Raw genomic sequence first — 26,538 nt, forward strand, 5'->3', positions numbered from 1 at the left:
ATTTATACATATAACAATAGCTTGGTGAATAAAAGCATTCAAATATGGAAGTTAGTAAATTAAAATGAGTGGCAAAATGTTCACGTTTGCATCACGACAAGTCCAATAAACGTTTCGATATTGAGCGTGTTTACCATATCTAATAAAGTTAGACATGCATACACACAACATGCATACACACATTATTCATATGTGGGACCTTCTTTTTTGTCAAAACAAATCATTCTTTGTGTCCACTATGGACATTCGCCCCATTTCTTTAAGTTGCCAATTCTAATACGATGTTTGATAACACTTCAAAAGTGCTATTATATGACTCAAACAGTAAAGTAATTTATACTTAAAATATATGCGATTGGATGTTTTAGGATAGTGGTGTTTGTAAATAGAACTAAGGAAACATGGTTTTGGGGCATTAAAGTGAAAAATGGCCCAAATAAGTCTAAGAAAATAAATTTATAATGTTTAGTAAATTACTTTGAAAATCATGTCAAATAAAATCATGAAAACAATCTTTTTTGTTTTTTTTTCATGAAAAGACATGTTATATAAATAAATATATTAAAATGAGTGATTACCGTAGTTGGTTTCTAAACTTATAATTGTGAAATAAAATTTAGTACAATTGAATAAGGTAAGAAATTTAAATCACACATCTCATGACTATTAATCAACTTATATATAAAATGAATTAGGATTAGTTTGAGTTGTTTACACCATTTTAATAAAAACACTAATAATTTAAATGGTATTTAATAAAAGCTAAGGTTCGAGAAGAAATTCAATTAAAAAAATTAGTATACAAAAATCATGAGATAATATTGTTTTTTGGTTTCATCGAGTTTTTGGTTTGGTTCGTTTAAATTTTGAGATAATTTTAACGAATAATTTAAGTGGTATTTAATAAAAGCTAAGGTTCGAGAAGAAATTTAATTAAAAAAATTAGTATACAAAAATCATGAGATAATATTGTTTTTTTGGTTTCATCGAGTTTTTGATTTGGTTCGTTTAAATTTTGAGATAATTTTAACGAATATCTTCTTAAAGATAATTTTGAACGATTTATGAGAGATTTTAGAGTCATTAGAAACTTTTAAAGAATTACGATAGTTTTGAAAAATGTAGAAAGTTTATATAACTTTGTTTTAAATACTACTTTGGTTCATTTGTGTCAGAATTTGGTTTATTATATATAGTTCTAATATTTTTAAAATAATAAATTGATTAAAAAAAGGAATGAAGGAACAAATTTATCCATTTTTAAAAGTATAAAGACTAAAGTGAACATTTTACGAGTAGAAGAATCAAAATGAACTAATGCCAAAATACACGTACAAATGTATACACAATCAAATAAACAAAATGTCGTTTTTAAATATGACAAAATAAATCAAAATATTTATAAATATAACAAGATCATAATCTATTTATGATAGATCATAATAAACTATTATATGTATCTATCATGACACACCTAGATTGTTTATTAGATAGACGGTCATATTTGTGTATAAATATTTTATTTTATAATAGAATAGGAATTTTTTGAAGAATAATAAAACAAACTATTTACGGCAGTAAAAATAAAAATTGACTCTCTTTTGGAGTAAATATGTGTATGAATTTTTACCATTTTTTTACGGTATATTGAAAGAAAGAAGAAAAAAGGGGAAAATTTGTCGGTAAGGGAATGGGAAAGAGAGTTTTTAAAGCATGGGAATGTGAATGTGAATGTGAATGTGTGGCACTAAGTTTTCTCTGCTCCAACTTACTCTTTATTGCCTTTCATCCAACAACTCCTTATCCCTCAAAAACCCATTTTCTTCTTCTTCTTCTTCTTCTTCAACCCAAATCCATGGACTCCCAATACATTCAAAGGCACCACAACCACAATCCCACACATAACCAGTGCTCCTCCGCCATTTTCAAGCACATCAAAGCTCCAGTTCACCTCGTACATCTCTCTTCCTTTTCCCTCCATATTTCTCTTTTCATATTGTTGTAATTTAAGGGAATCAATAAATGATTTGGTTCTTTCTCTTTTTTTAGGTATGGTCGTTGGTCAGGAGCTTCGATCGACCTCAGAGGTACAAGCCTTTTGTTAGTCGTTGTGTCGTGAGAGGAAATAGCCTTGGAATTGGGAGTCTTAGAGAAGTTGATGTCAAATCTGGCCTTCCTGCCACTACTAGCACTGAGAGATTGGAGCTTCTTGATGATGAAGAACATATACTTGGTGTCAAGATTGTTGGTGGTGATCACAGGCTTAGAGTATTGCTTTCTATTCTCTTTTCTTTTACACTCTTTCTAATTGCTCTCTCTTGGGGATTTTCTCTTCATAAATATTGCTAACTTCCTCCAATTTAACTACTCTTTTACCTCAAATTTTGTGATAGTAGGTTATGTAATTTTCATCAATTGCTTGTGAGGTTTGATTGGGATTTTCTTCTTCGATACTGTGTTAAATGGTTGATTGTCAAACCGTTTGACCCAAAATCCCTCCCTTTTGAGTTTGAAATACGCAGAAGTCCAACTAGTGAAGGAAATAAAGATAGCGGTATTAAACACAGGATCTATTAGACCATCTACTCTTATACCAAAAGCTTTAGCTATATTAAATCTTCAATCCCAAAAGCTTAAACTAATGAGTGATGGTAAGTTCAATATTATATCATCTAAGACTGGTAAACTAAAAAATTTAACCTGGAAGATCATTGAAAATTTCAAATGATTGTTAATGTTAATCGGACGATTGGATGATGTTACAAGGTTTAGACATGCAGTCTTCTTTTCTGTACCATATGATACTACCACTAAAAGTAAAATCAAAAGCTTAAGTTGATGTTTGAACGTGTGAAGTCTCATCCGTAGAGTATGGTATAGGGCAGGATTTTATACTATTATATGATGGAAATGTTGATGTTACGGTAGGAACTTGAATGTCTTGAATACTAATGCAAGTCATGGAACAATTTGAGCGCATTTGATGTTGATTTTTTTGAGATCCTGAATAATTTGCAGAACTACTCTTCGATCATCACTGTCCATCCCGAAGCTATCGATGGAAGACCTGGGACACTGGTGGTTGAGTCATTTATTGTGGATGTACCTGAGGGGAACACGAAGGAGGAGACATGTTTCTTTGTCCATTCCCTGATAAACTGCAACCTCAAATCACTGGCTGATGTCTGTGAGAGGATGGCCGTGATGCAGGATGCAGTTGAACCAATTCATCCATACCAGGTATAGCCAGAAAAGGTGTAGAATCAATAAGAAAGGAAGCGTTTTCTATAGATTTTTCTAAGTCGCTGCAGATTTGCCATCTCATTGGAGACTCACCCAGTATCCTCTTCTGATTTTGTTTTCAATATATGTTCTGAATGTTAGGATGGTGTCTTTGTGTTATCGTCTTGTTTGCTTTGGATTTATGGGACTCCCCTAAAGTGGGGAAGTGTGGAGTTCTGTTTTGCTTTACATTGATTGCTATGTATGTATTTGTGGTATAGAGATGCTTTGATCAGTGTATAGATACTTGAGGTGTTATGTATATAATATCAACTTTGAGATGGTATCACAATCACTCTGTTTTTGCTTTTATTACAACTTAAGGGTGTTCTCTTTTTGTTCTAGATTGAAATCTATCTTATTTTATTACCTAGAATTTACATTATCATCTTCATTTTAATTTCCATATAGATCAGTGCTTTCCATCTTTTGTTAAAGTTTTTGTTTTTCTATGATTTAACAGTATACCATGCGATAGAAATCTCAAATCGTTGCCTTTGGATTTTATTAAAAAAAAACAAGTTCCAAGCACAATCCCAAGAATTTAAAAATGCAATTATTAAAGTAAGTTCAGTTGTTTGATTATATATATACACACACATACATACATATCTGTACACATATACATAGTGGCAGAGTTGGAAGTTTAGCTGAGGGGAACAAGTTCATATAAATATAATTTTAGATTTTAGATGTACCCATATAATATTCAAATTATATAATATGGACAAAACGAACCAAATTAGTTGACTTGTGATAAATTTAGAATTTCATGTTAGGAGCACAACTTTTTAAAGGGATAAAATTTTAGCTTATTAACATTTTGGGACAGTTTGGGGGGAGGAAAGGAAAGGAAAGTACGGGAAACTAATACCATCTCCCTTGTTCCTTCTCTTTTCTCATTTATTATCTCACTTTTTCCATTTAATCATTTCATTTTTTAATATAATTCTTCTATTTTCGAATATATAATCATTCTCTTTCTTCTCCTCCTTCTCTTTTCTTATTTATTTCTTATTCTCTTTCCTCGTTTATTTATTCTTCTCTCCAAATTAATTTTCTTTTCTTTTTTATTTCAAACAAATTAATACACCTCTCTTCTTCTTATTTATTTTCTTTTCCAAACAAATTAATCCACCTCTTTTTTTCTTAGTTAAAGAAAAAATATTAAAAATGAAAGAAAAAATAAAAACAGCATAATACAATTTTTTGTTGTATAGAACTGATGATACAAACTTAAAATACAAATTTCTTTTTGTATTCTATTTACGGTACAATTTGAAGAAACATATTTTACATAAATGAAAAAAAATAATACAATTTGTTTGTATTGTGTATTGTGTGTATGGTCCAACTTTTTTTTATACAAAATCAATTTAAAAATTAATACATATTTGTTGTGTTGGGATTATAGTAGAAATGAAGTATAAACATTATTCTAATACAATTTTTCGTCGTTTTGGAAAACCGTTAGAATAAAATAAATAAGTTTAGACAAACGCAAAAAAAAAAAAAAATTAATACAATTTTTGTTTGTATTTGGTTTATATAACATAAACATTTCTTACACATTGAAAAAAAAAACATATTTTTTTTAATGTATTGGATTTACGGATCAAATTGAACTACAAATTGAAGACAAATACAAAATTAAATAACACAATTTTTGTGTGAATTGAATTTACGGTATAAATTTCATAAATATATTTTACACAACCAAAAAAAAAAAATTAATACATTTTATTTCGTGTACTTGATTTAATGTTAAAAAAGAAAGAAAAACTACTATACAAATGGGAAAAAAACTTTAGTTTTGAAAGTATATTAGGTGTACGTTACAAGTAAAAAAAATATTTATACAAAATCAACAAAAGAAAAAATCAATACATTTTTTTTGTGAACGCTTGGATTACGGTACAACCTAACTAAAAATATGAATTTGAATACAATTTTTTGTTGTAGAGATTTTATGGTACGAACAACTTACACAAGTGCAAAAACTATTAGCACATTTTTCATTTTGTATTGGGTTCGCGACAAAAAAAGAAAAAAATTTATTTCCAGGAAAAAAATAATTATGTATTTTTTCTTTTAGTGGAGTTAACGTAGAAATAAAAAAAATTACACAAATTAAAAAAAAATACAAAATTTTGGTCATAATCTTTCCCCCAAATAATCTTTCTCTCAAACAAGGATTATAATAATCCCCCATAATCATTTCATTTAATCATTCCCCCAAACAATGATTATAAATAATCCTCTATATTTCTTTCACTTAATTTTTCCCCTTAATCCTTCCTCCAAACAAAGATTATAATAATCCTTTCCTCCACTTAATCCTCATTTTTCTTATTCATTTTTTTCCCTTATTCATTTCCTTTCCCCAAACCGCCCTTAGGTTATGGTGTGTCTAATATGTAGTTTCCAACAATTTTTTCTTTTAAAAAAAGAATAATATTAGTATTTGTTACAAAATTGGAGATTTAAGGTTTAATTCGAAATAAAATATATTTTTTTGTCAAATATAATGACTAACTTTTAAGCACTTTTTTAGGTATATTTTATGAGATTTTTAGATGCTAAATTGAAAGTTTATATATTTATTAAACATTTTCAGGGGACATGTTAAAGTTAAGTTTGAAATTTTAGATATTTATTAGTCATAATTTTATACTAAACTTGTACTAAATTAAGCGTAATTTTAAAATAATGGTAGAATAACTAACAAAGCAAAATAAATTATATGTATAAACAGAGGAGTTAGTTCCTTGATCGTTGTTGTTTTTTAGTCTCTCCTTTTGTCTACTTAGTCGTCGAATGGTTTGTTCTATCTTGGGGTCAAAGTTGAGTTTAGGTTGTTCTCCTTTGCTCATAAACTCCGTATTCTTTGGATAAATACACAATTCAACCAAATTAGAAGTCTGCATAAAATCAAAACAAATGATTTATCTTGACAAGTCTTGGTCGCCTAACATCGAATACCATACCTTATAGGTTCTCTTGACATGCATTTGACTGCCCAGTTCCAATCAAAACACTTAGACACCACTCCCTTAAGAGGCTTTTCAAGCCACTTTGGCCGTCTATAATCATGCAAAAAGTCTAGCACTCCTTGATGGACGCCTAACACTAATACTTAGTCAATTTCCTTCATCATTTCCCTTCTCAAGACTACCATGTCACCTCAACCATGATATTAAAACAATGACACACCAATCATACCACTTAACAATCACCAAATCTTAGTAAAATTTCTCTCCAATTTTTCTTGCAACACCAATCTTAAACTATCTTTTCTGAACTAAACTCAATTCCTATTCACCTTTTGAGTTCCTTAAAAGACTTAAGGATCCTTGGGTCCATTGTTTACAATTTCCTTCCCTCTTAAGAAATTTTGTCCTTGAAATTTAGTAAGCCTTAGCACAATATTGTTGGATACTTGATCTTCATCTAATCCTCAACTAAAAATTATAACCTCTTATCCAACTTAACTTAAATTCATGTTCCATTCTAGCATATTATAACTTTCTACTCATCTTAACCCAAATATATGTTTCATTCTAGCATGTTCTGAATGAAAGAGGTCCTTATCCCTGTAGAGAAGGGAAAGGCGAAGAAAACTCCTAGCGAGGAGTTAGTGGAAGAGTGTGAGAGGGAAATTGAAGAATTGAGCCCTCTAGAGGACGCGAGGGAGTAACCCCTAAAAAACAATGAGGGTGGAGAAGGTTAAGAAGGAGATGTTGAGGCAACAAGTTGCCAAGAGGCGAGAAGAGAAAGTGAAGAAGGTTGATTCTCATTGTGAAGTGATTCTGAGAGAAGAAGAGGAGGACCATGATGATGAGGAAAAAAACACCCATTACTTTTGCCAATATCCACAAATACTTCAAAGTGGAAAAATGGATTTACCATTTCAAAGGAGGTCTTCCGAGCTTTTTGAGTTCCCTTATCCATACGTTGAAGTGAGAGAAACTCTTTGTGGTGTGTTCGACATGAGGGTAGACGTAGTGAACCTCTTTTATAAAAGCTTCATTCATGATGAAGAGAACTACACAGTGGTTAAGCAGGAACACGTGTACTTTGGGCTAGACGACATTAATGCGTTCTATGGGTTGGATACCAATGAAGTCGGTCAAGTCATCTTCAAAAATTCAACTCCAAAAGACATGGATGACGGGTTAAAGACTATCACTTGGTTAAAAACCGAGTGGGACAACAAACCAACTGAGAAATATCAACTCTTTTCGCATAATCTCAACACGTGTGCTAGCATCTGGCTCTTTTAGTGAAGAAGAAGTTGATGCCACAAGACATGATAACAAGGTTTCTTTGAACAAAACAATGCTTCTTTACTGCATCATAGAAGAAATTCCTATCAAGTAGGCAAGATAATCTGCAAGCACATCCACACATAGATTAAACACCCTCGCGACACTAAGCCATTTCCATCACTGATAGAGCATTTGTGCCTCAAAGTTATTTATGAGTTGAAGAACTTCCCTCAAATGCCAGGGAAAGATGGAATTTGTACAATGACATCTCTAACTGCACGGTCAACCTCCACAAGAACAAGGTAAGATAAATGCCTCAAAACCAAGGAGTTGAATTTGGTTGAGAACTTGAAGGTTGAAGAAGAAAAAAGGAAAAATGAAGCACCATCCCCACTTGAATGCAAACGGAAGGGCGAGGATGAGGCATCTGAGTCTAAGATGCGAGGGAAAAAGCGCAGACCCGATGAATTTATGGACCCATACACCTGCTTGCTCAACACACCAAAATAATAATTTCCTCACCTTCGCCTACCACAACACCTTAAAAGCCTTCCTCCACTCAACCAAGAACACCACCGCCTCCCTTAAAAGTCTAATCTCCAACTCCCACAAAATCCAAAACATTAAGCTCTCCCTTTATAATCCAAAGCTCCACCTCTCCACTACAGTAGGAGGAAAATCCTCAATCTTTTGCTGCGACATTTCCACCTACTAGCTTAACCACCTTGTCGTCTGATCTAAACATCCTCTTACCTGAACGAGAAGAAGCTGGTGAAAATGAGCTATTAATTTCAAGATCTCTTAGAAAATTTTCCTTACAATCCTCTAACCAACACATCAATCGAAGACCTCATTGAATAAATGGTAAAGGATTGAGAGGATGCGACCTTAGTACCTATTAGGTTGCATGCCAAGGAAGTCTTGAAGGAGATTGTTGATGACCTGCTCCTCAAGGACAAACAAAATGTCTTTAAGGCAGCAGGCAAGCCACGGGCTCCTCTATTGCTTGCATAATCAAGCCACCAATCAATCGTGATGGACAAAGATTTGGAACATGATGGTCTTGCCACCTTGAGTGGGACGTTGAATGTTGTCAACTTCGGTAGGTAGGTTGGAAGGGCTTCAAAAGTCGCGACTCAACTGGCCAAACTTATCTTAATTTTTAAATACTAAAAACAAATAACCAAATAGTTACCAAATGAGCCTAAAATTGTTATTATTATTATTTGTAACCAACACGAAAATAAAAATAAAAATAGACTTTAGTTTTTCTAACTCATATTATATATGATTCCCAATGTGTCCACTTTACCACTAAACTAGCTTTAACAATTCAGTTACACTTCCATCCCAGCTTTAACAATTCAGTTACACTTCCATCCCACCAACATCATGACCTCCCCTTTCGATTTGATTGGACAAGAGAATAACCATGATTTGAGGGTAGTGGATGACAAATTAGTAAAACAATGTATTTGCATAAGGTTTCCAGATAAACGAATTTCGGGAAGTTCAACTTATGTTAACATTGTGTTTGTATTGATTTGATGTAATGTGATACGATCTCTAGTATTGATCGTCCAATTCTCTCTCGTTGAATGCATACGTTTGATGTATGAAGTTGGAGTCTTAGAAAAATATTTATATATCTAAAAAACTTGATCAGCTTCAAGAAGCGATTCATTCTTAAGAGAGCGATTTAGTCATTGAGATTTGCCAATTTATATCTTTAATTTCAATTTAGGACACGTATCGATTTTCAATTAGTCTCAAACTCAAGTATTTAGAGGTATCACCAATTTGAGAAATGACGTTAGTCCAATCCAAAATTTATCATTCAACACAATGTTTTCTTGCAAAAATGACCAAATCTATGTTTTTGTAGAGAATTCAATAGTTTAATTCTGACGAAAATATCTGAAAAGAAAACTATACAATTCTTTCCACTAACTCAACGTCAGATAAAAAACAAACAAACAAATATAATATCCCAAAGGTCAAACGAAAAGAAAAATATGACAAATGCTACTTCTTTTCCAATTACCTACATGCTTCTAACTTATCTCGAAAATCACTATCATGATGCATATATGCATAAATAAAGGTAAAATTATAATAATAATAATTGTGTAAATGCAGGTGTTTATGAATAAATACAGAAAAACTCTGAACTCAGATGATCAAAGTCCCTATTAAAAACTAAGAATATCAAAATAATGACAAACTTTTAACCCTTGATGCAACAACTAACTACTTTAAATAAGTTTGTGAAATACATGATCTTCAATTGTTTGACCTTCACAAGTGTTTAAATTTATTTTCCATAAACATTGTAAATCTGGAGATCAAACATTGTAAATATAACTTCCTACATGGTATGTAAGCAATTGAATAAAGCATAGAGTAAACAAGTGTCCACGTTTCTTCAAAGAATTTGACTGTAAAATCATTTTACTGAAAGATGAGGGAATATTTTTATAGCTATTCCTCATAATATTCTATTAAAAACAAGGAGTGGGCTTGTGAAGAGGAACTATATATATATATATATATATATATATATATATATAATTAACTTTATTTTAGTGTATTAAAAAATGACTACAAGGTGCCAAATTGGTAGTTGACGTAGTTTTGCATGCTGTATAGGGCGAATAGGGTGAGAGTCTCGTTAAATGTAGAATTTTCAATAGAAAACCTTATTGAAGTAGAGTTATTTAACACGAGTGAGCCAAACACACTCCAAATGTAAAACAATATGCATTAAATAAATTTGATGATACGAGAAAAGCTTTCATTGCTACTTCGCAAGGAAACTATTGTTACTACACAGCAGAGCAAAATCTCTAATAGTATACAACAAAATAGACAAGTTCGTGGCTCTCACCATTTTTCTCGGTGCTTTCCATCGGGTAATACAGGAGAAAGAGGACTCTGATCGACCTTTTGCAAGTCATTGACTTGTTTTTGCTTCCTTGATCCGATATTTATGGATTCTCCATCTTCATCTCCATCGAAACTTGGTGGGGTATCATCTTCATCATTCCAGTCATCCTCAAAAGCTCCATTGTTATCATCATCAAATTCATCATCATCAAATTCATCATCATCGTCATCCAAAAGATCATCAACATCAGACCACTCTTCACCACTCATATCATTGGGCTGATCGGTATCTCCCCCTTTCGTGTCACTATTGGAAGCTCCTCTGCCTCGTAACCGAGGAACAGTAACAAGAACCCTAAGTTTCTCTTTTATGATTAATAACCTATCTTTGTCGATCAACTGGGAACCACGATATGCTTCTCGGAGGAAGACTGAATCCCTATCCCCTTTCAATGAGACGTAAAACATATCCGGATGCCTAATTAGCATCCCCCTCAGCTGCTGGGAGAACCTAAACTCCTCGCGAAAATGAGTGAGATGATCCACTAGAGTTCTCTTCTCAAGTGTAAGATTTAAAATCTCATGAACAACCGCACATGCATGTTTCTCTTTCGGGGGTGTACCTGCCTTAAGCCCAGAGAAATCAGAATATGGAGAAATATAAGGAATGTCCCTAAACTGACTAATTTTCCTCATCTCACCCTTTGAAAGATTAAGCCCCTTAGGTAACTTAACTCGATTAAACTTTAACGGGCGATCGATAATTAAGTTCTTCTCTTCCAATTCCCTAGCTCGGTTTTCCTCTTCTGCTAACTCTGCTGCAGAAACAGCAAGTTCGGGATCCCAGTGTGTCAATTCAAGGGCGGGACCGCGCTTAGTTGCCACAACTCTAAAGTACTGTGGATAACGATGACATATTGTGTCGCGAAATTCTAAAGGAAGGCCTAAATCAGTCCTCAAATGTGCAATCTTCTCCAACAATATTCGTTTATCAGCAGACATCATCAGTAGCTTCCTAAGCTTAATAACCAACAAACCTTCCATCTCATTTCTGATCTTCAACTCCTCCAAATACAACCTTTCGGCCTCGGCCGTTAATTTGAATTTCAGGGCAAATGCCCCTTCTTCTACAACTTCAAATACTGCAGGGAATTTCTTCAACAATGCAATTATCCTCCTCTTTCTCTCGAGACCTAAATCTTTCCTGAATCTACCCAAGTCCTTAAGTGACATAACTCTATCAGGTTGTTGAACTAGAATCTTCCTAATTCGCAGAGCTAATTTAAGCTTCTTATCCTTTTGTATTACATTATCAAACGGAAGCTCTTTCCTCCGTTTCACAACAGCTCTAATGGGTTGAAAAGGGACATGGGATTTTCTTAAATTATCATTTCTGTTTCTCAAATCCAAATTCTTACCCCAAAATTGAGATTTCACAGAGTAATAAGATTTGTGCCCAAGAATGAAAGGTACGGATATGGATAGCGAAGCTTTAGGGGAATAGAGCAGTAACTTGGAATCCATAGGTATCAATTACTTTGTGCGATAAAAAGAAAAAAACAGAAAAAACAGAACAAAAATGGAGAAGAATGAACGAGCGAACTCACCTGCCTAGCTCAAAGCCATGAAGCTGAATCCAGAGCTACTTGAAGGGAAAGGATTAGGGTTTATCTTCAACGGGAAAAACCCTCTTCCAAATTCGTAGGGATATTTTCTTCCAACCCATAAAAAAAAAGCCATCACCAAAATAATAATAATAAATTGGTTTTTTTTTAAATAATAAAAAATGTTAATTTTCATAAATATTAGGGGTATGTTGAATCCGAATAACCCGAACTAGGGTTGGATAGTTGGGTTAGGTTAAAATATAGGTTGAGTTGGGTTAAATTTTTTTGATTTTTTCGGATTGGGTTTGGTCTCGAGTTGGAGGTTGAAAAATTCGGTTCAACCCGACCCAACTCGAATTAATATAATATATATATTATTTTAATTAAAAAAACAAATTAGAGGTATATAAATTTTGAATTTATTGTATGAAAGTTTGAATTATATATGTTTGAAATTTAAATGTAACAATTTCAAATTTTTATAACCATTAGAGACTATAAAACCGATTTTTTTTTTAAAAAATATATTTATATATACAACCCGACAACCCAACCCATATTTTCTGGTTGAGTTGGGTTAGAAACTAAATTCGCGTTATTCGAATTGTCAACCCAAATGACTCGAAAATATGGGTTAGGTTGAGAATGTTTCTCAACCCAACCCGATTTCACCCCTAATAAATATAACAAAACATCCCAATATTTACGGTCATGCAATAAAATAAAATAAAAAATGTGAAAACGATTACTTTTAAAATATTTCATGTTTGCCCTTCCTTTTCATTAATTTTTCTCTTATTCTACATTTTTTGAATTTTTTTTTTTCAAACTCTTATTTGGTTGTTTGTGAAAAAAATATAGATATTGGATAGTTAAATCTAAACGATCGTTTGAAAAATAGCCAAATTTAAACGATCATATGCAAAGAATCTTTTAAAAAATTCATCAAAATCTAAACGATTGTGTATTAAAAAATATTGAAAAAAATCATTTAGATTTGACTATCAAATGTAAACAATCGTCTACCAAAGAATGTTGAAAAAAATCGTTTAGATTTGGTCAAATATAAACGATCGTGTAGCAAATAATAGACAAATCTAAACGATCGTTTACCAAAAATATTACGCGCGCTTTGTGTCCATTAATCACACGACATTTTTGGTATTTTTCATTGTAAAATTTTCCTGTTTTCGAAATTGTTCTATATAATTTACCAAATATTATGTGCACTATCTCTTAGAACAGTAAAAGTAATAAAAAATCACCGTTATTCTTTTAGCAAAAATTAAATTTGGCACCTACATTTTGAAAATCCTAACTATTCAATGAACTTAACTACACTTTAATTGTAACCTAGAGGCTTGAGATTTGGAATCTACATTCAACAACTAATAACCCCAACACTCTTCTATTGTCTCCATAAACCAACAATTGAGTTATTGATATAAGCACTAACTTTCAATTTTTTAAAAAGTTTTTTCTTAACCATGTTTTCATGTGTAAGCTCTAATCCCATTATCCATTTAATTATATTAATATTTTCCAAGTAGTAAAAAAAAAAAAAAAGTTTAAATCTAATTGTCAATTCTTTTAAGGTTGAATTGTTTTAATAAGAAAATTGAAACAAATTTAATTTGATATAAGACTTGGAATTTTTGAAGTGTTGAAAAGCAGGAAACTAAAGGCAAAAAATAAGTTTATTTTGGAGTGAAAGGTATTATGATCATTATATATGGCATATGTGACAAAGACTTAATACAATTAGACAACTACTTTCTAATGGAATTATCACACGATTGACGTTGTAAAGCTAAAATTATGACATTGTGGATTTGTTTGCAAAAGTTCGAACTAGAGAGTTGTTTGAAACAAATTTCAATAAAAAAAAAAGGGATAAAGCTTTTAATTTTAAAAGTTAACCAGAGAGACAACTTGACCTAGTTGACTAGAGATCCCAAGATCTAGGTTCAATAGAAAAATCGGTCTCATGAGACCAATATGGTGTTCAAAGTTAAAATGAACACAACAATGAGAACACACCTTGTCAAATAATGAGAAACTATGTGACTTTAATTAATTGTCTAAGTTTGCTCTAGAACAACAAACAGTTCAAGGTATCAAGTCCACTTACTAGGCCAAGTAAACTCGATTGTTGGTCCCTAGGGAAAGTTCAAAGTCTTTACTACTTATCTAGTTGCTGAATATTCTTCATTGGGAAATACCGATAATTTTATTTTTCATTTTATTTTAAATTGTCAACTTACCATTTCTTCAAATTGTTTTAAAAAAGAACTTTTTTTTCATAATAATTTTCTCTAACATTTCCCCATTTTCTAAACTTTGTTCAAATTCAATTTATTTCCACAAAATATAGTTCATTGGATCTTATGGACAAGGGGTCTTGCTTCCATGAAAAAGTTAATCCGTTCTATCCAAAAGAAAATTATTCATTAAATTTAGACAATAGAGTGAATAAATTGTCTTAAAAGATAATGTAAATTTGTTGGACTCAAATTATATTGGGTGTACCAGATTCTATATTTTCTAACTTGTTTAATGATATTATCCATATTACAATTTCATCACAACTTGCAATCAAAACTTAAATGGTCACAAACCTCAACTAATTGGGCTTGCAAACAAAGCCCAATTCATCATAAGAATTTGCAATATAACCATTTAATGTCACAATCTGTTTGCAACTATGTCACATAAGCCCATCACAAATCTATCATGCATCATACAATCGTTTTATATGGTATAGTTGTAAATTTAGCAATTAGATTCAAAATAATTAAATATATAGTAACATTTTAAAAAATTTGCAAATATAGCAAAATTTGTCAAATTCTATCAATGAGAGAGGTCTATCACCAATAAACCATATTGTAAATATTCGTCTATCACTCATAGATCATACGAGTTTATCAACAATACAAGTCTATCAACGATAGTTTTACTATATTTACAACTTTTTTAAATGTTGGCTATATCCTTAATTATTATTCCTAAAATAATCTAAAATGAATCTAGTTTTTTTTTTAATCTCATATTTTCCTTCTTTTTTCTTAAAAAAAATAAAGCCCCCTTCCTTTGTTATGATCTGAATTTATTTTTGGATTAGAATTATTCTTTAATAGACTAAAGAAAAACATACTTGATTTATTTATTTTAATCTAATACCCCTATAGCCACTAAATCTTACGCTCTTTGATGGGAATGTGAAACCAAAGGTCATTGTAGCGTTGATTTTTTTTCTTTTAACTTTGCATAAACTCCCGGTTCAATTTTTCGTTGGTAGATCACTCTCATTTTTGTCTTTCACGTAACAACAACAGTTAATTTATAATTTAGAGAAGAAAATCTACCAAACAAAGAAAATGAGTTCGGCTAAAAGAATTAAATAATAGAAAATTTATTTTAAATAACAAAACTCCAGAAAATATCATAGTCTAAATAAAACAAATAAATATTTTGGTTAATTTTATAAAACAAAAAAGATCCAATCTTATATTATATTATTCTTAACATGATTTTTTAGCTTTATCCTCACGGTTACTATTTTACTATTATTATATATTGTATTGTTTTGTTTTATACTACTATTATTATTGTTATTATATGCATACAAAATCTTAATTAATTAATTTATTTAAGATTAGAAAATTTGTAAGGAACCAATAATGGAAATAATGTGCACATAAACTAGGTGCCAAATGAATTATGCATATTTGAGTAGGCCATCATTTCTTTAATGGTTGTTTTATTTTATGGGTAAAGCTAAAAGTTGATGGAATAAAAATTAATAAGAGAATAAGAAAAAAAGGCCAACAATCGGTTGTCCATTTTCAAAATTGTGACTCATTAATGCATCAACTTCTTCCAACTTTAAGCCAAACAATAAAAGAATGTGAAAGTAACACAATAAACATAAGAGAAATATATATCGGGCATAGTTGTACTCGTCACAAAATATAAAATGAAAATTAAGTTCATCATCCAACATTTTAATATTTGCAGAGTTGACAAATTAACAAATTTAATTCAATTAAAACTATCGAATGATCAAAATGTCTTTCCAATTAAAAATGTATAATTTCATTTAATTACCGTCTGATTGTTATCAGATTGTCATTTGATTATCCCACTAATTATCAATGGTGTTGATTGCTATTTGAATGTTATTTTATGCAAAATTGTTAATGATATCGATTTACCATCTGATTGTTATTTAATTGTAAATAATATCAATTGCTATTTGATGATCTTACATATTTTTTTATAATTACTAATTAGTTTATGATAATATTCTCGTAAGTTTAAGTAGTTTCAAATTACAATTATATTGTGATATGATATCCTAGTTTCATTTTTTTTTTTTTGTCAATTGGTAAGAATTTTTTTATTGCATTGTAATTGTCATCTCATTGGTTTACATAATTTTTTACCAAATACTAAGTAATTTATTATTACCATCCATTTTTATAATCTACACAACAATGTCGACCATCCTATTGTCATTGGAAGCTTAAACACAACAATAAAATACTAAGTCATTTAATTAATTACTTTATTATTGTCATCTGTTTACATTCTTTTTTTTTTTTTCACTTTTAGTTAGCTTTTTGAGATAGTCATTTGATTGCATTTGGATTGACACCTTCTACATTTTAATTTTTTAAATTTTATTTAGCCTTACGAGATAATCATTGAATTTGATTACCTTCTATACTCCTTTTTTCAATTTTAGTTAGCTGGATGAGATGGTTATTTGATTACCTTTCATTAATTATCCTTTGCTATTTTTTCTTTTTCAATTTTAGTTAGCATTTTAAGAAAGTCATTTGATTACATTCTAATTATCATTTGGTTACCTTCTATTATTTTTAAAATTTTAATTACAGTCATTTGATTACCTTCTGATTACTTCTTTTGTCATTGTATAGTTTTTTTTTTTATTGTTTGATTGTCTTTTGATAGTCATCTTATTAGCTTTTATTCTTTGACATGTCTAATTTCTATTTGATCATGCGTTGTGATTATAAGATGAATGATGATGAATGTATTTCTACACGATATGAGTCTCATGCTTGGTTTAAAAAGTAAATGATTTTCCATGCGGTTTGTAAATGTTGATGAGATTTGAATTGTGTGTTAATCGCCTAAAGCATTGAAATGAATTGATTTAAACTTCATATTCTATTATTGAAACACAAGGTATTTGTATCGCATGATTTGACACAATGATTGTAACACAGAGAGGTGAAATTAAAATTGATTTATTAAAGGTGTTGATAAAAGTTTTCACTCATTAGACATTTTCATCTGATCTTTCAATTTTTTGTTTTATTCTCCCAAGTAGCGAAAAACATATAGTGTTGAACTTGTTGTAGCCTTGATCCCCTACTGTGTCATTCAGGAACACATCATTTTGGTAGTGGCCATTGTCAACTCATCATATAGCATGTGTGCTAGGTGGGAAGAGTCTAAATGTCTTTTGAGTTTGTGTATAGTTCTTTTGAACGAAACTTTGTACTAAATGTTGAATGAAATTTGTTATTTAAATATCAATGAAGTCGTTTTATGTCATTTAAGTTTGTTGGTTGAATTTAATCCACTTACTAGGCGTTCTATGTATTATCTCATGGAGTGACTCACCTAGAATGTCTAAACAGTCACATCTTCACTTGGTCGCATAGAGTGACTTTGGAACGGGACGTGATAGAAGAGAACGGTTACGAAAAGAAAAAGAAATAAGGGTAACTTTGGAATTTAAAAGAATAAATTAACATGATTGAAGATGGGCTCAATTTTATTGATTTTTTTGTTGCTGTATTTGCAATATAAAAAAAAAGAGGTGACAAGAGCTCAATTTAATTAAAAGATTTTGTTGTCGTGTGCAAATCCCCTAATATAATTTGAAAAAATCCAAAAGCATTCCTGCTTTTAGAAATATGGGATAGGTGAATAATTATAATTAAAAAGGAAAAATTAGATTGGGTATCCAAATGGATTATGTAATTTATGCATTAATTAATAAAATAAGTACACACAACTCATACAAAACAAACATATTCCTAATAGGGTTGACATTGTCATGGATAACACATCTCCCGAAGTCATGTTGATCAACCTCTTAAGAGAAAGGTTTCTAATTTTGAGCGAGAGACCTCGATCACACTAACAAAAAAAAAAAAAAAACATTTGAGAATGTATGATGTCCTGACGATCTATCGACCATCTCAAAAAAAAAAAAAAAATGTAAGGTGGAAATTCGTCAACGATCGAAAGAATCCTCATCAAGAGATCACCAAAGGAAATGGCAATAATGGTTACTGTTTAGCTCTTGACAGTAGAGTAATTAGTTGGGACTTGAGATATGGTTATCTGCCAACAATGTCCTAGTGGTGTTGACAATAAATTTCTTCTAACGTCGTATGTACAACTCCAAGAGAAACCCTATTCTACCGACGATTTTTCATTATGCATAAGAAGATTATCTCCTTATCAGTTTCTTCCAATGAGACACTTGATGTGTACTTTATTGTTTCAAGAGTGATACACACCTTTTGTCATTTATTGACAATTTTTTTATTCGAAAAATATTTAATTTCTTGTAGTAAAATATCGAATAACAGAAAACAAAATTAATGAGGCAATTTTCGATAATGTTTTTAATTTCAATAAAAAAGAACTTTCCTTCCAATTTGGCTTATTTCTAATTAATTGACGCGTAGATTTCAAAATTATACAATAATTTAGGGACATAGTGGATCGAGGAAATTGGGATGGGAATAACATTGCTGAGAATTAAGGATGTATGTATTTATTTGTGCATGTGATTGATATTAAGAATGTATGATAATAAATAAATAATTGAGGGACAAACTCGGGGCAAAGTTCCTTTCTGAGATGCTCTAAGATGAAAAACAAAAGGATTTAGATTTTAAATTTTGGGATAAAGTTTCACCGAGATACATCGAAATGAGAAAAAATAGAAGAAAAATATTTTAAAACTCGGGGCAAAGTTGCTACGGGATGCCCTGGAATGATAACAAAAAGATTTAGATTTTAAAACTTTGAGAAGGAAAATAAAATGATTTAGATTTTAAAACTCCACGCAAAGTTGTCCCAAGATCACTCTGAGTTTGAGGGAAGGAATTGAAAACCTTTGCTTCTCAGTAGGATTGGAAACCATCCTCTTGTGTTGAATAATAAACCCTGAAAAATATCTTTTTCAAGGTAAACAAAATATCCATCAACCAAACGTGGACTTTGTAAACCTATACCCATTTTCATCCTCTTTACCCACACCCTAAACGACCCTTATATCTAAAATTTAGTAAATAATCAAATTTGATTCCTTTATTCACCAAACCCAACTTTTATTTATCAGAAATTGACGGATTTCAACAATATTCAAGTCAAATTGGATAACAATAAAGTTGGATGCTGGTAGTTGCTCGAAGGTTTACTTATGGATTTTTTTTAAAAAAATATAACAAAATGGCAAAATATTTATATTGTATAGAATAATTTCGAAAAAAACAAAAAGTCCACAGACTCATAATGAAAAATACCAAAAGAATGTTCCAGTCAACACGCGATTAATTTTCCACTCGTGCTCATAATATATTTGGTACACAATCTTGTACCAAGATTATTGTTTATATCTGGCTACCTAAATCTAAATGATTTATTTTTCAAGATTCTTTGGTACACGATCATTTAGATTTGACTAACAATTTTTTTTAATGATTTTTATACACGATCCAAATCTAAAAGATTTTTTTCCAACATTGATCATTTACATTTGTCTACATGATATTTTTTTTCAAGATTGTTTGGTACACGAGTCATTTACATTTGGCTACACGATCGTTTAGATTCGGGTAGCCAAATTTAATCGATCGTGTAGCAATGAATCTTGAAAAAAATCGTTTAGTACACGATCGTACACATACCAATATCAATATCTAACAATCTAAACATCGTGTACCAACCCAACGATTTTTTTTCAAGAACTTTTATATTTATTTTCGATACCAAATTTAAACCAATATTTAACGATTTTTGTTCATAAAACAAAGACGAAGGAAAGGAAAATAAAAATTGCAGAAGAGAAGAAATAATTTTGTTACATGACTAGAAGTATTTGAGTGTTTTGTTATATTTATGAAAATTAACCTTTACTTATTGTTTTATTATGAAAGAAATTAAATAAAATAATAGTTTTAATTACATCTATAAACTATTAAAATAGAAAATATAAATTTAATAAAAAAAATTGAAAATTGGAGATTGAGATATTTACATCGACTCTTGCAAAAATAGCAAAAAAAAAAAAAATTTATGATAATAAGGTTCATATCACTACATTTTCTAAATTACAAAAGTAGCAAATTTAAAAGTCGATAACTCTATGATTACCGTCCGATAACCATTTGATATCACTAATTTTGCCATAATCACACTATACAAAAATATAAGTGTCATGATCTATTTTTTTAAATGTTATTGTCATTTTTACAATTTCTCATATATATTTATATAGAAAAAAATAAAGAAATTTGTTAATAAGGAATTAGTCAAATTAAAATTGAAAATGTGAAATTAATTTAATTATGAAAGATATTTTAGAATATGAAATTAGCAAGTTGAAATATTTAATATACATTTAATATATACACTCCAATGACAATTGGTGGACCATGTATACAATTTCACTATGATATTTATTATTTTTAAATAACATTAATAAAAAAAACGTTTCATTCTCACTCGTGTTTCATTCCAATTTCTTTAATCGAAACGACGTTGTTATTTTAACTAGGTAACAAACTCAAAGATTTTTTTTTTTCTTTTTTTGTTCATAAAGACTATCTTCCTAATTGAGCAAGAAACATACCTAATCCTTCCAACAATCCAATAGTTAACCCCACATGAATATAAACAAACACAAAAACAGAAAAAAAAAAAAAAGAAGAATAAAGGGTTTTGTTTGATAATTTATTTGTTTTCTTTTTCTTCTTTTGCTTTTAAAAATTAAGTTTTTTTCAAAAGGTGTTTTTGGTAATTAAATGGAGGGAAAGAGAATTAGTTTAGATTTAATAGATATCAATTAAAATGTTATTTGCTCCTCCCATTTCTTATTTATTTATTGCATTATGTTACCACATTTAGTCCTTAAAGGAGTTGTTGGATTTATGGATCATATTTTATAGGATTTTTTTCTTCCTTTTTTATTGTTTACTTTTTCAATTTTTGGCACATATTTGACAAATAATTTGTGCATCAAAACATATCTTTGCTTGATTCTGTTTGCTTTATTTTATTTTCCTTATATTCCTTTTTTTAAATCATATATACATTATTTTAGTAAATTTATACTTAAATTTGTTAATTTTAGGTTATGTATTATTTCTTTAAATCATATATACATATATATTGTTTTTTGGTTTCAATTGTATAATTTTGTTTGGAGGAAAATATTTCAACGTCTAATTTTATGATTCAACCATATGATTTGACACACAAAAAATGCTTCAAATCTTAGATCATTTGGTTCGCAATATAACAAAAAGAAACGAGCATGCTCGATGTACGTATGTACATGTGGTCAACTTATATCACTAGAACAACATAAGAGTTTGAGTTTTGTTGTGAAGGGCCAACGTAACCATTTTTGTCTATCTCTATTTTAGAAATGAATTGATTTTAGCTCAATAATAGAAATTGAACTTTGAATCGTCTTGAAAACAAACTAAACTTGACAAACAAATGATGAATTTTTAGAGTAAAATTGTTCTAAGATGTTGTTTCATTACGAACATCATTATTTAAATTAATCATGAAATAATATTTGCATTTAACAATATGCATATGCTTAGGTCTCAAAACTAATATTCCAATTATTTTCTATTAAAAATCAATGCAATCTTAAATGATAAATGGCATATTGCATGACATTATATTAAGCATTGTCAACAACTTTTACTATTCTTCTAAGACAATCTTTTACTATTCTTCTAACTATTTGTATAAAATCAATAACAATGTAATGTTATAGATCTGATTAAACATCCAACTTATTGAATTGAACATTTAATCTACCACGCATTAAAGGCCAATTAGTGGAAATTAAACACAATGGTATTAAAAGCATAAGGTTAGAAGAACACAATGGAAATTAAACACATTTGAGAGTCTTTGGTTGTGTGACATGTGTAAAGAACACAAGCCCTCATCTCAAGAAACTCGACGATCAAAGCTCATCGGTGGTATATTTTAGTGTCGATATAAGCTACCACAAAACGACATGATTGAACAAATACATTATATGATTATGGATGGATGAGAGTTGATTGCAAATAAATAGAACAAATATCAACGAGCTACTTGGTGTTCATAATTTATAATCATGTCAGGATTAGGGGAGTAGTGTGAGCTATTAATCTGTCATGATCTTCCTAAATAGGTGGAAGAATTAGTTCACATGTTATTTTCTATTTATTGTTTTGGTTATTTATTTATTTTAATTATCTCCAAAATTTTAGCAAGCACTAAGTTAGTGGGTTACTAATTTTTGCTCTTTTTAGACTATAAATATTAGTCCATTAAATTGAATAAAAGCAAGAAGTTCCATTATTTTCTCTCCATCTTGGCAATACATCTTACAAAGTATTTATCTTTGTTTTTATTTGTTTTCTTCAAGAAGAGTGCATGAGATTTTTACAAAACCTTTGTTTAAAAACCAACAATCACACCAGATCCAAATAATGGGTAATTCCCTTGTGCACTCACAATCACTAACTTAAAAATATAAGTAATGTGTTTGTTGAATTATAATTTCTATTGTTGATATATCTAAAGCATTATCTGCGCCTATTCTTTTCCCAACGATTGCAGTGGAAAATGCGTATGGGTTTGGAACTATAAAGACAAATTAACCATGCAAGTCATTCAACATATATGAAACCCTGACGAGGTTTGTCAATTATGATTAACTTAAATCCAATGTTAGTTTCTATAGAAGGTTAAGAATCTTATGCTGAAAGAACCAAAAACACTTACACTTGCTACTCCTCTCGTTAACAATTAGTTTTGAGATCATACAATCAAATATGATATTAGAAAGGGAGATTATATGTTCAAACCTATAAATTTGTCGTTTGCTTACCATTAAATTTTTTTTTTTAACTTTCACATATTTCAAATCTAAAAGCGAAAGAAAGTAGTATTAGATGATATAGAATTAAATTTATCTTTGTCTATCCGTCAAAGCTTTTGGACCAATTGATTATCGAATAATTTCATTAATTAGGTCAAATTTTGAAATGATTTGTTTTGAAACTTTGCACAAAGACCCGCTCAATTTCTAATCTAAATATGATAAGCATAGACAAGAAGGAAAGAGTATATGATGTAGTTGTAGAGTGATAATGTTGGGCCCAATGAAGCACAAACACTCAATTATTAATTGGGTGTGTTCCGGTGACATTCATGAACAAGTGTCCTACTTTTATTTATTTATTCCACACCACTAGGATACTTAATTGATATGGTTGTGGTAATAATGGTTAGAGAGAATGGTTCCACATCTTCTATGTTGTACTCATATTTAAAGCTCAAATCAATTACATCATATTACCAAAATTAACAAAGGGAGAGCTCATATTCTTAACCAAAGTAGAAAAGAGTACATCCCAACGTATCTATGTCTTAGCCTTTTTTTCGTCTTAAATTAGCATGCTATCGTGTTGTTGTTTCATGGATGTCAATTTTTCTTAGATTACATAGATTTGGAATTGTGGAGATAATGGTGCATATGATTTTAAACATATACATGAACTTTAGACAGATTATATCAACTAAACACGCAACAACTCCTAAACTATATTAATTGTAATTGATTGGTATACCAAAAATTTAAAGTATATTTGATATACCTGCTAATAAACAAATGGGTAAAACCATATAGTAATGAAGCCAATCCAAGTGGGTAAAATGAGATTTATTTGAAAAAAAATCCTTCTGCTCTTTTGGCACCTATTGTAGTTTACTAACTATTTTTCATAGTAAATTTAAAAATGACAAGAAGTTATTATTTGACAGCCAATTTAACTGAAACAAAAATACATAATAAAGTGGAAAATTGTCTGCGATAACATTTTCAAATATGATATAGTAATTATAATACATCGTTTTAGAATTTTGCAAATATGACAAAATTTTCATTTCTCCATCTTAAATTTGATATTATTCATAAACTACTATTCAATAACTTATTTCTTTTCCTCTTTTTAATAACCTACTCATTATTTATTTATGCTTCCAATTTTTAAGTCTTAATTATTTATTTATTTTTATACTAGAAAAATTATTTATTCTTTATGTTTTAATTTTAATTTTAAAATATCAATAGTACAATAATTGTAATATGAATAATATAATATAATGGTTGTTGATTGGAGTAATTTAACTTCATTTGTGATTTTTTTTTACTTTCTTCGATGTGTATTTTGAGTTGAATTTGATTTCAAATGATTTTGTTTTATTTTTTTACATTAATTTTTTTGTTTTACTTTATCTCAGTTTCGTATGTCAGTGTTGTGATATATTTATATTATATGTATTAGTTGGTTAATATACTTACTACGTGATTTTCATTTTTTAAAATTTTATGCAGTTCATTAGAGTATTATTAAGTGTATGAATGATGTAACTCAGTGTATCATTATCAAGTATATCAACAATATTGTTAAATCATATGAGTAAAGTGAATCATTATCAAGTATATGAATTGAGTTTACAAGTGTATATCAATAGTATATCAAGTGTATAAGTAGGACTTCAAGCATATCATGTGCATTTAATCAATCAATCAATTATATAAGTGAAAAATACTAAATATATATGCAGTGTATCAAGTGTATCAAACATATATTAGTATGTTTTGGCATTGAGGGTATCAAAGAGTATCAGGTGGATCAAGTGTATCAATTAAATGTATCAGATGTATCAAGAAGTATTAGGTGTATCAAGAGGTGTATTAGGTGTATCAGGCGTGTATTAGGTGTATCAGATTACGTGTATAAGGTGAATCAAACGTATATTAGTAACGAGGGCATTTGTGACATTTTACCTCTTGATGTGTGGATTGGGCTTCATTTTTGTCATTTTCGCAAATAATAAAATGTGTGTGCTATTGACTTAATTATTATAACTTATTTTGTTATTTTTTGTAAGCCCCTAATAAAATCTCAATACAAAACTCACAACACACTTTTCATTCCATTCATAACATACCAACTCATGAAGAGTTAATCGTGACTTTCTAGAATTTTAAAAATGAATCAATTCTATTCATATATTTTTTAGCAATGGCCACGTTTCAACCATAGGGTGACTACAATATAAAACATTTTTCATCCACTTTCTAAAAACATTCTATAAATTTCACCCACCTCAAAATTTATATTTTCCTAATATTTTATTTTTGTACGGGGAGAGATGGAGGCATATGAGAGATGCATCCAAGTTTTTTTCTTCTACAAGTACAAAATAGGGATAGTTGTAAATTTAGCAATTAGATTCAAAATAATTAAGTATATAGCAATATTTTAAAAAAATTTATAAATATAGCAAAATTTGTCAAATTCTGTCAATGATAGAAGTCTATCACCGATAGACCATATTGCAAATATACTATCAATAATAGACCATACGAGTCTATCACCGATATAAGTCTATCAGTGATAGTTTTACTATATTGACATTTTATTTTTTAATGTTGCTATATCCTTAATTATTATTTTTAAAATGGTCATCAATTACAATTTTCGTATAAAAAATATACATTTGAAATTATTTTTAGGAGTTTAACTACTACTTCAAGGGTGTTTGACCTATGAGTTTGGAATTATAGAGTTTTAACATTTGAAATCAAACCCATGTTTGGACACTTGGAATAAAATTCTTGGGATTAAGATTCCAAACTCATGGGTTTAGAATATGTTTATTATTATTGTTGTTGTTGAATGTCATATGTTTTAGAAAAAATTTCACTTCAACATCCTATCAATGATCGTTGATGATCGTTGACAACAAATGTTAGCCAACTTCACGATCAACCATGATGACTGATCATGATCGATCAATGACCACAACAACCAATCATCTTAATCGTTGGTTTCAGATTATCTTGATCGTTGGCTCTAAATCGTCTTGATCGTTAATCATCAATTGTCTTGATCGTCGGTGACCAGTCATCTTGATTGCTGGTGACCTACAACTTTGGACGTTACTGTTGTGGGGTGAACATCTTGATCAACGACAACCAATCGTTATCGTTAACTATTGATGTCATGCCTATTAACAAACGATCATAGTGATGGTCAATGATCAATAGCCATGGCCCTTGACGACCGATTGTCATGATGGTCGAAGACCAACCAATCGCCTTAAAATTGGCAAACGTTGACTGTCTTCACCAT

At 29.9% G+C, this 26,538-nt stretch overlaps 2 protein-coding genes across 2 annotated transcripts; one reads left to right on the forward strand and one right to left on the reverse strand.

The window, feature by feature from the left end:
* Positions 1-1,694: 1,694 nt before the first annotated feature.
* Positions 1,695-3,600, forward strand: LOC101210262 (abscisic acid receptor PYL5). The gene is made up of 3 exons (XM_004139614.3): positions 1,695-1,954; positions 2,050-2,268; positions 3,019-3,600. The coding sequence occupies exons 1-3, from the start codon at positions 1,856-1,858 to the stop codon at positions 3,244-3,246; spliced, it is 546 nt and encodes a 181-aa protein (XP_004139662.1). The 5' UTR covers positions 1,695-1,855; the 3' UTR covers positions 3,247-3,600.
* A 6,621-nt stretch (positions 3,601-10,221) lies between these two features.
* On the reverse strand, positions 10,222-12,173 carry LOC101208628 (protein WHAT'S THIS FACTOR 1 homolog, chloroplastic). The gene has a single exon (XM_004139686.3). The coding sequence runs from the start codon at positions 11,958-11,960 to the stop codon at positions 10,434-10,436; it is 1,527 nt and encodes a 508-aa protein (XP_004139734.1). The 5' UTR covers positions 11,961-12,173; the 3' UTR covers positions 10,222-10,433.
* Positions 12,174-26,538: the final 14,365 nt, after the last annotated feature.

The sequence above is a fragment of the Cucumis sativus genome, chromosome 7, assembly GCF_000004075.3.
Source record: "Cucumis sativus cultivar 9930 chromosome 7, Cucumber_9930_V3, whole genome shotgun sequence".
Taxonomy (NCBI): domain Eukaryota; kingdom Viridiplantae; phylum Streptophyta; class Magnoliopsida; order Cucurbitales; family Cucurbitaceae; genus Cucumis; species Cucumis sativus.

What these genes read in the sequence shown, in the direction of transcription:
- LOC101210262 (XM_004139614.3), top strand. Translation starts at nt 1,856, where the DNA reads ATGGACTCCCAATACATTCAAAGGCACCACAACCACAATCCCACACAT. An exon ending in TCAAAGCTCCAGTTCACCTC is followed by an intron (nt 1,955 to 2,049) that starts GTACATCTCTCT and finishes CTCTTTTTTTAG; the next exon opens with GTATGGTCGTTGGTCAGGAG. An exon ending in GTGGTGATCACAGGCTTAGA is followed by an intron (nt 2,269 to 3,018) that starts GTATTGCTTTCT and finishes AATAATTTGCAG; the next exon opens with AACTACTCTTCGATCATCAC.
- LOC101208628 (XM_004139686.3), bottom strand. Translation starts at nt 11,960, where the DNA reads ATGGATTCCAAGTTACTGCTCTATTCCCCTAAAGCTTCGCTATCCATA.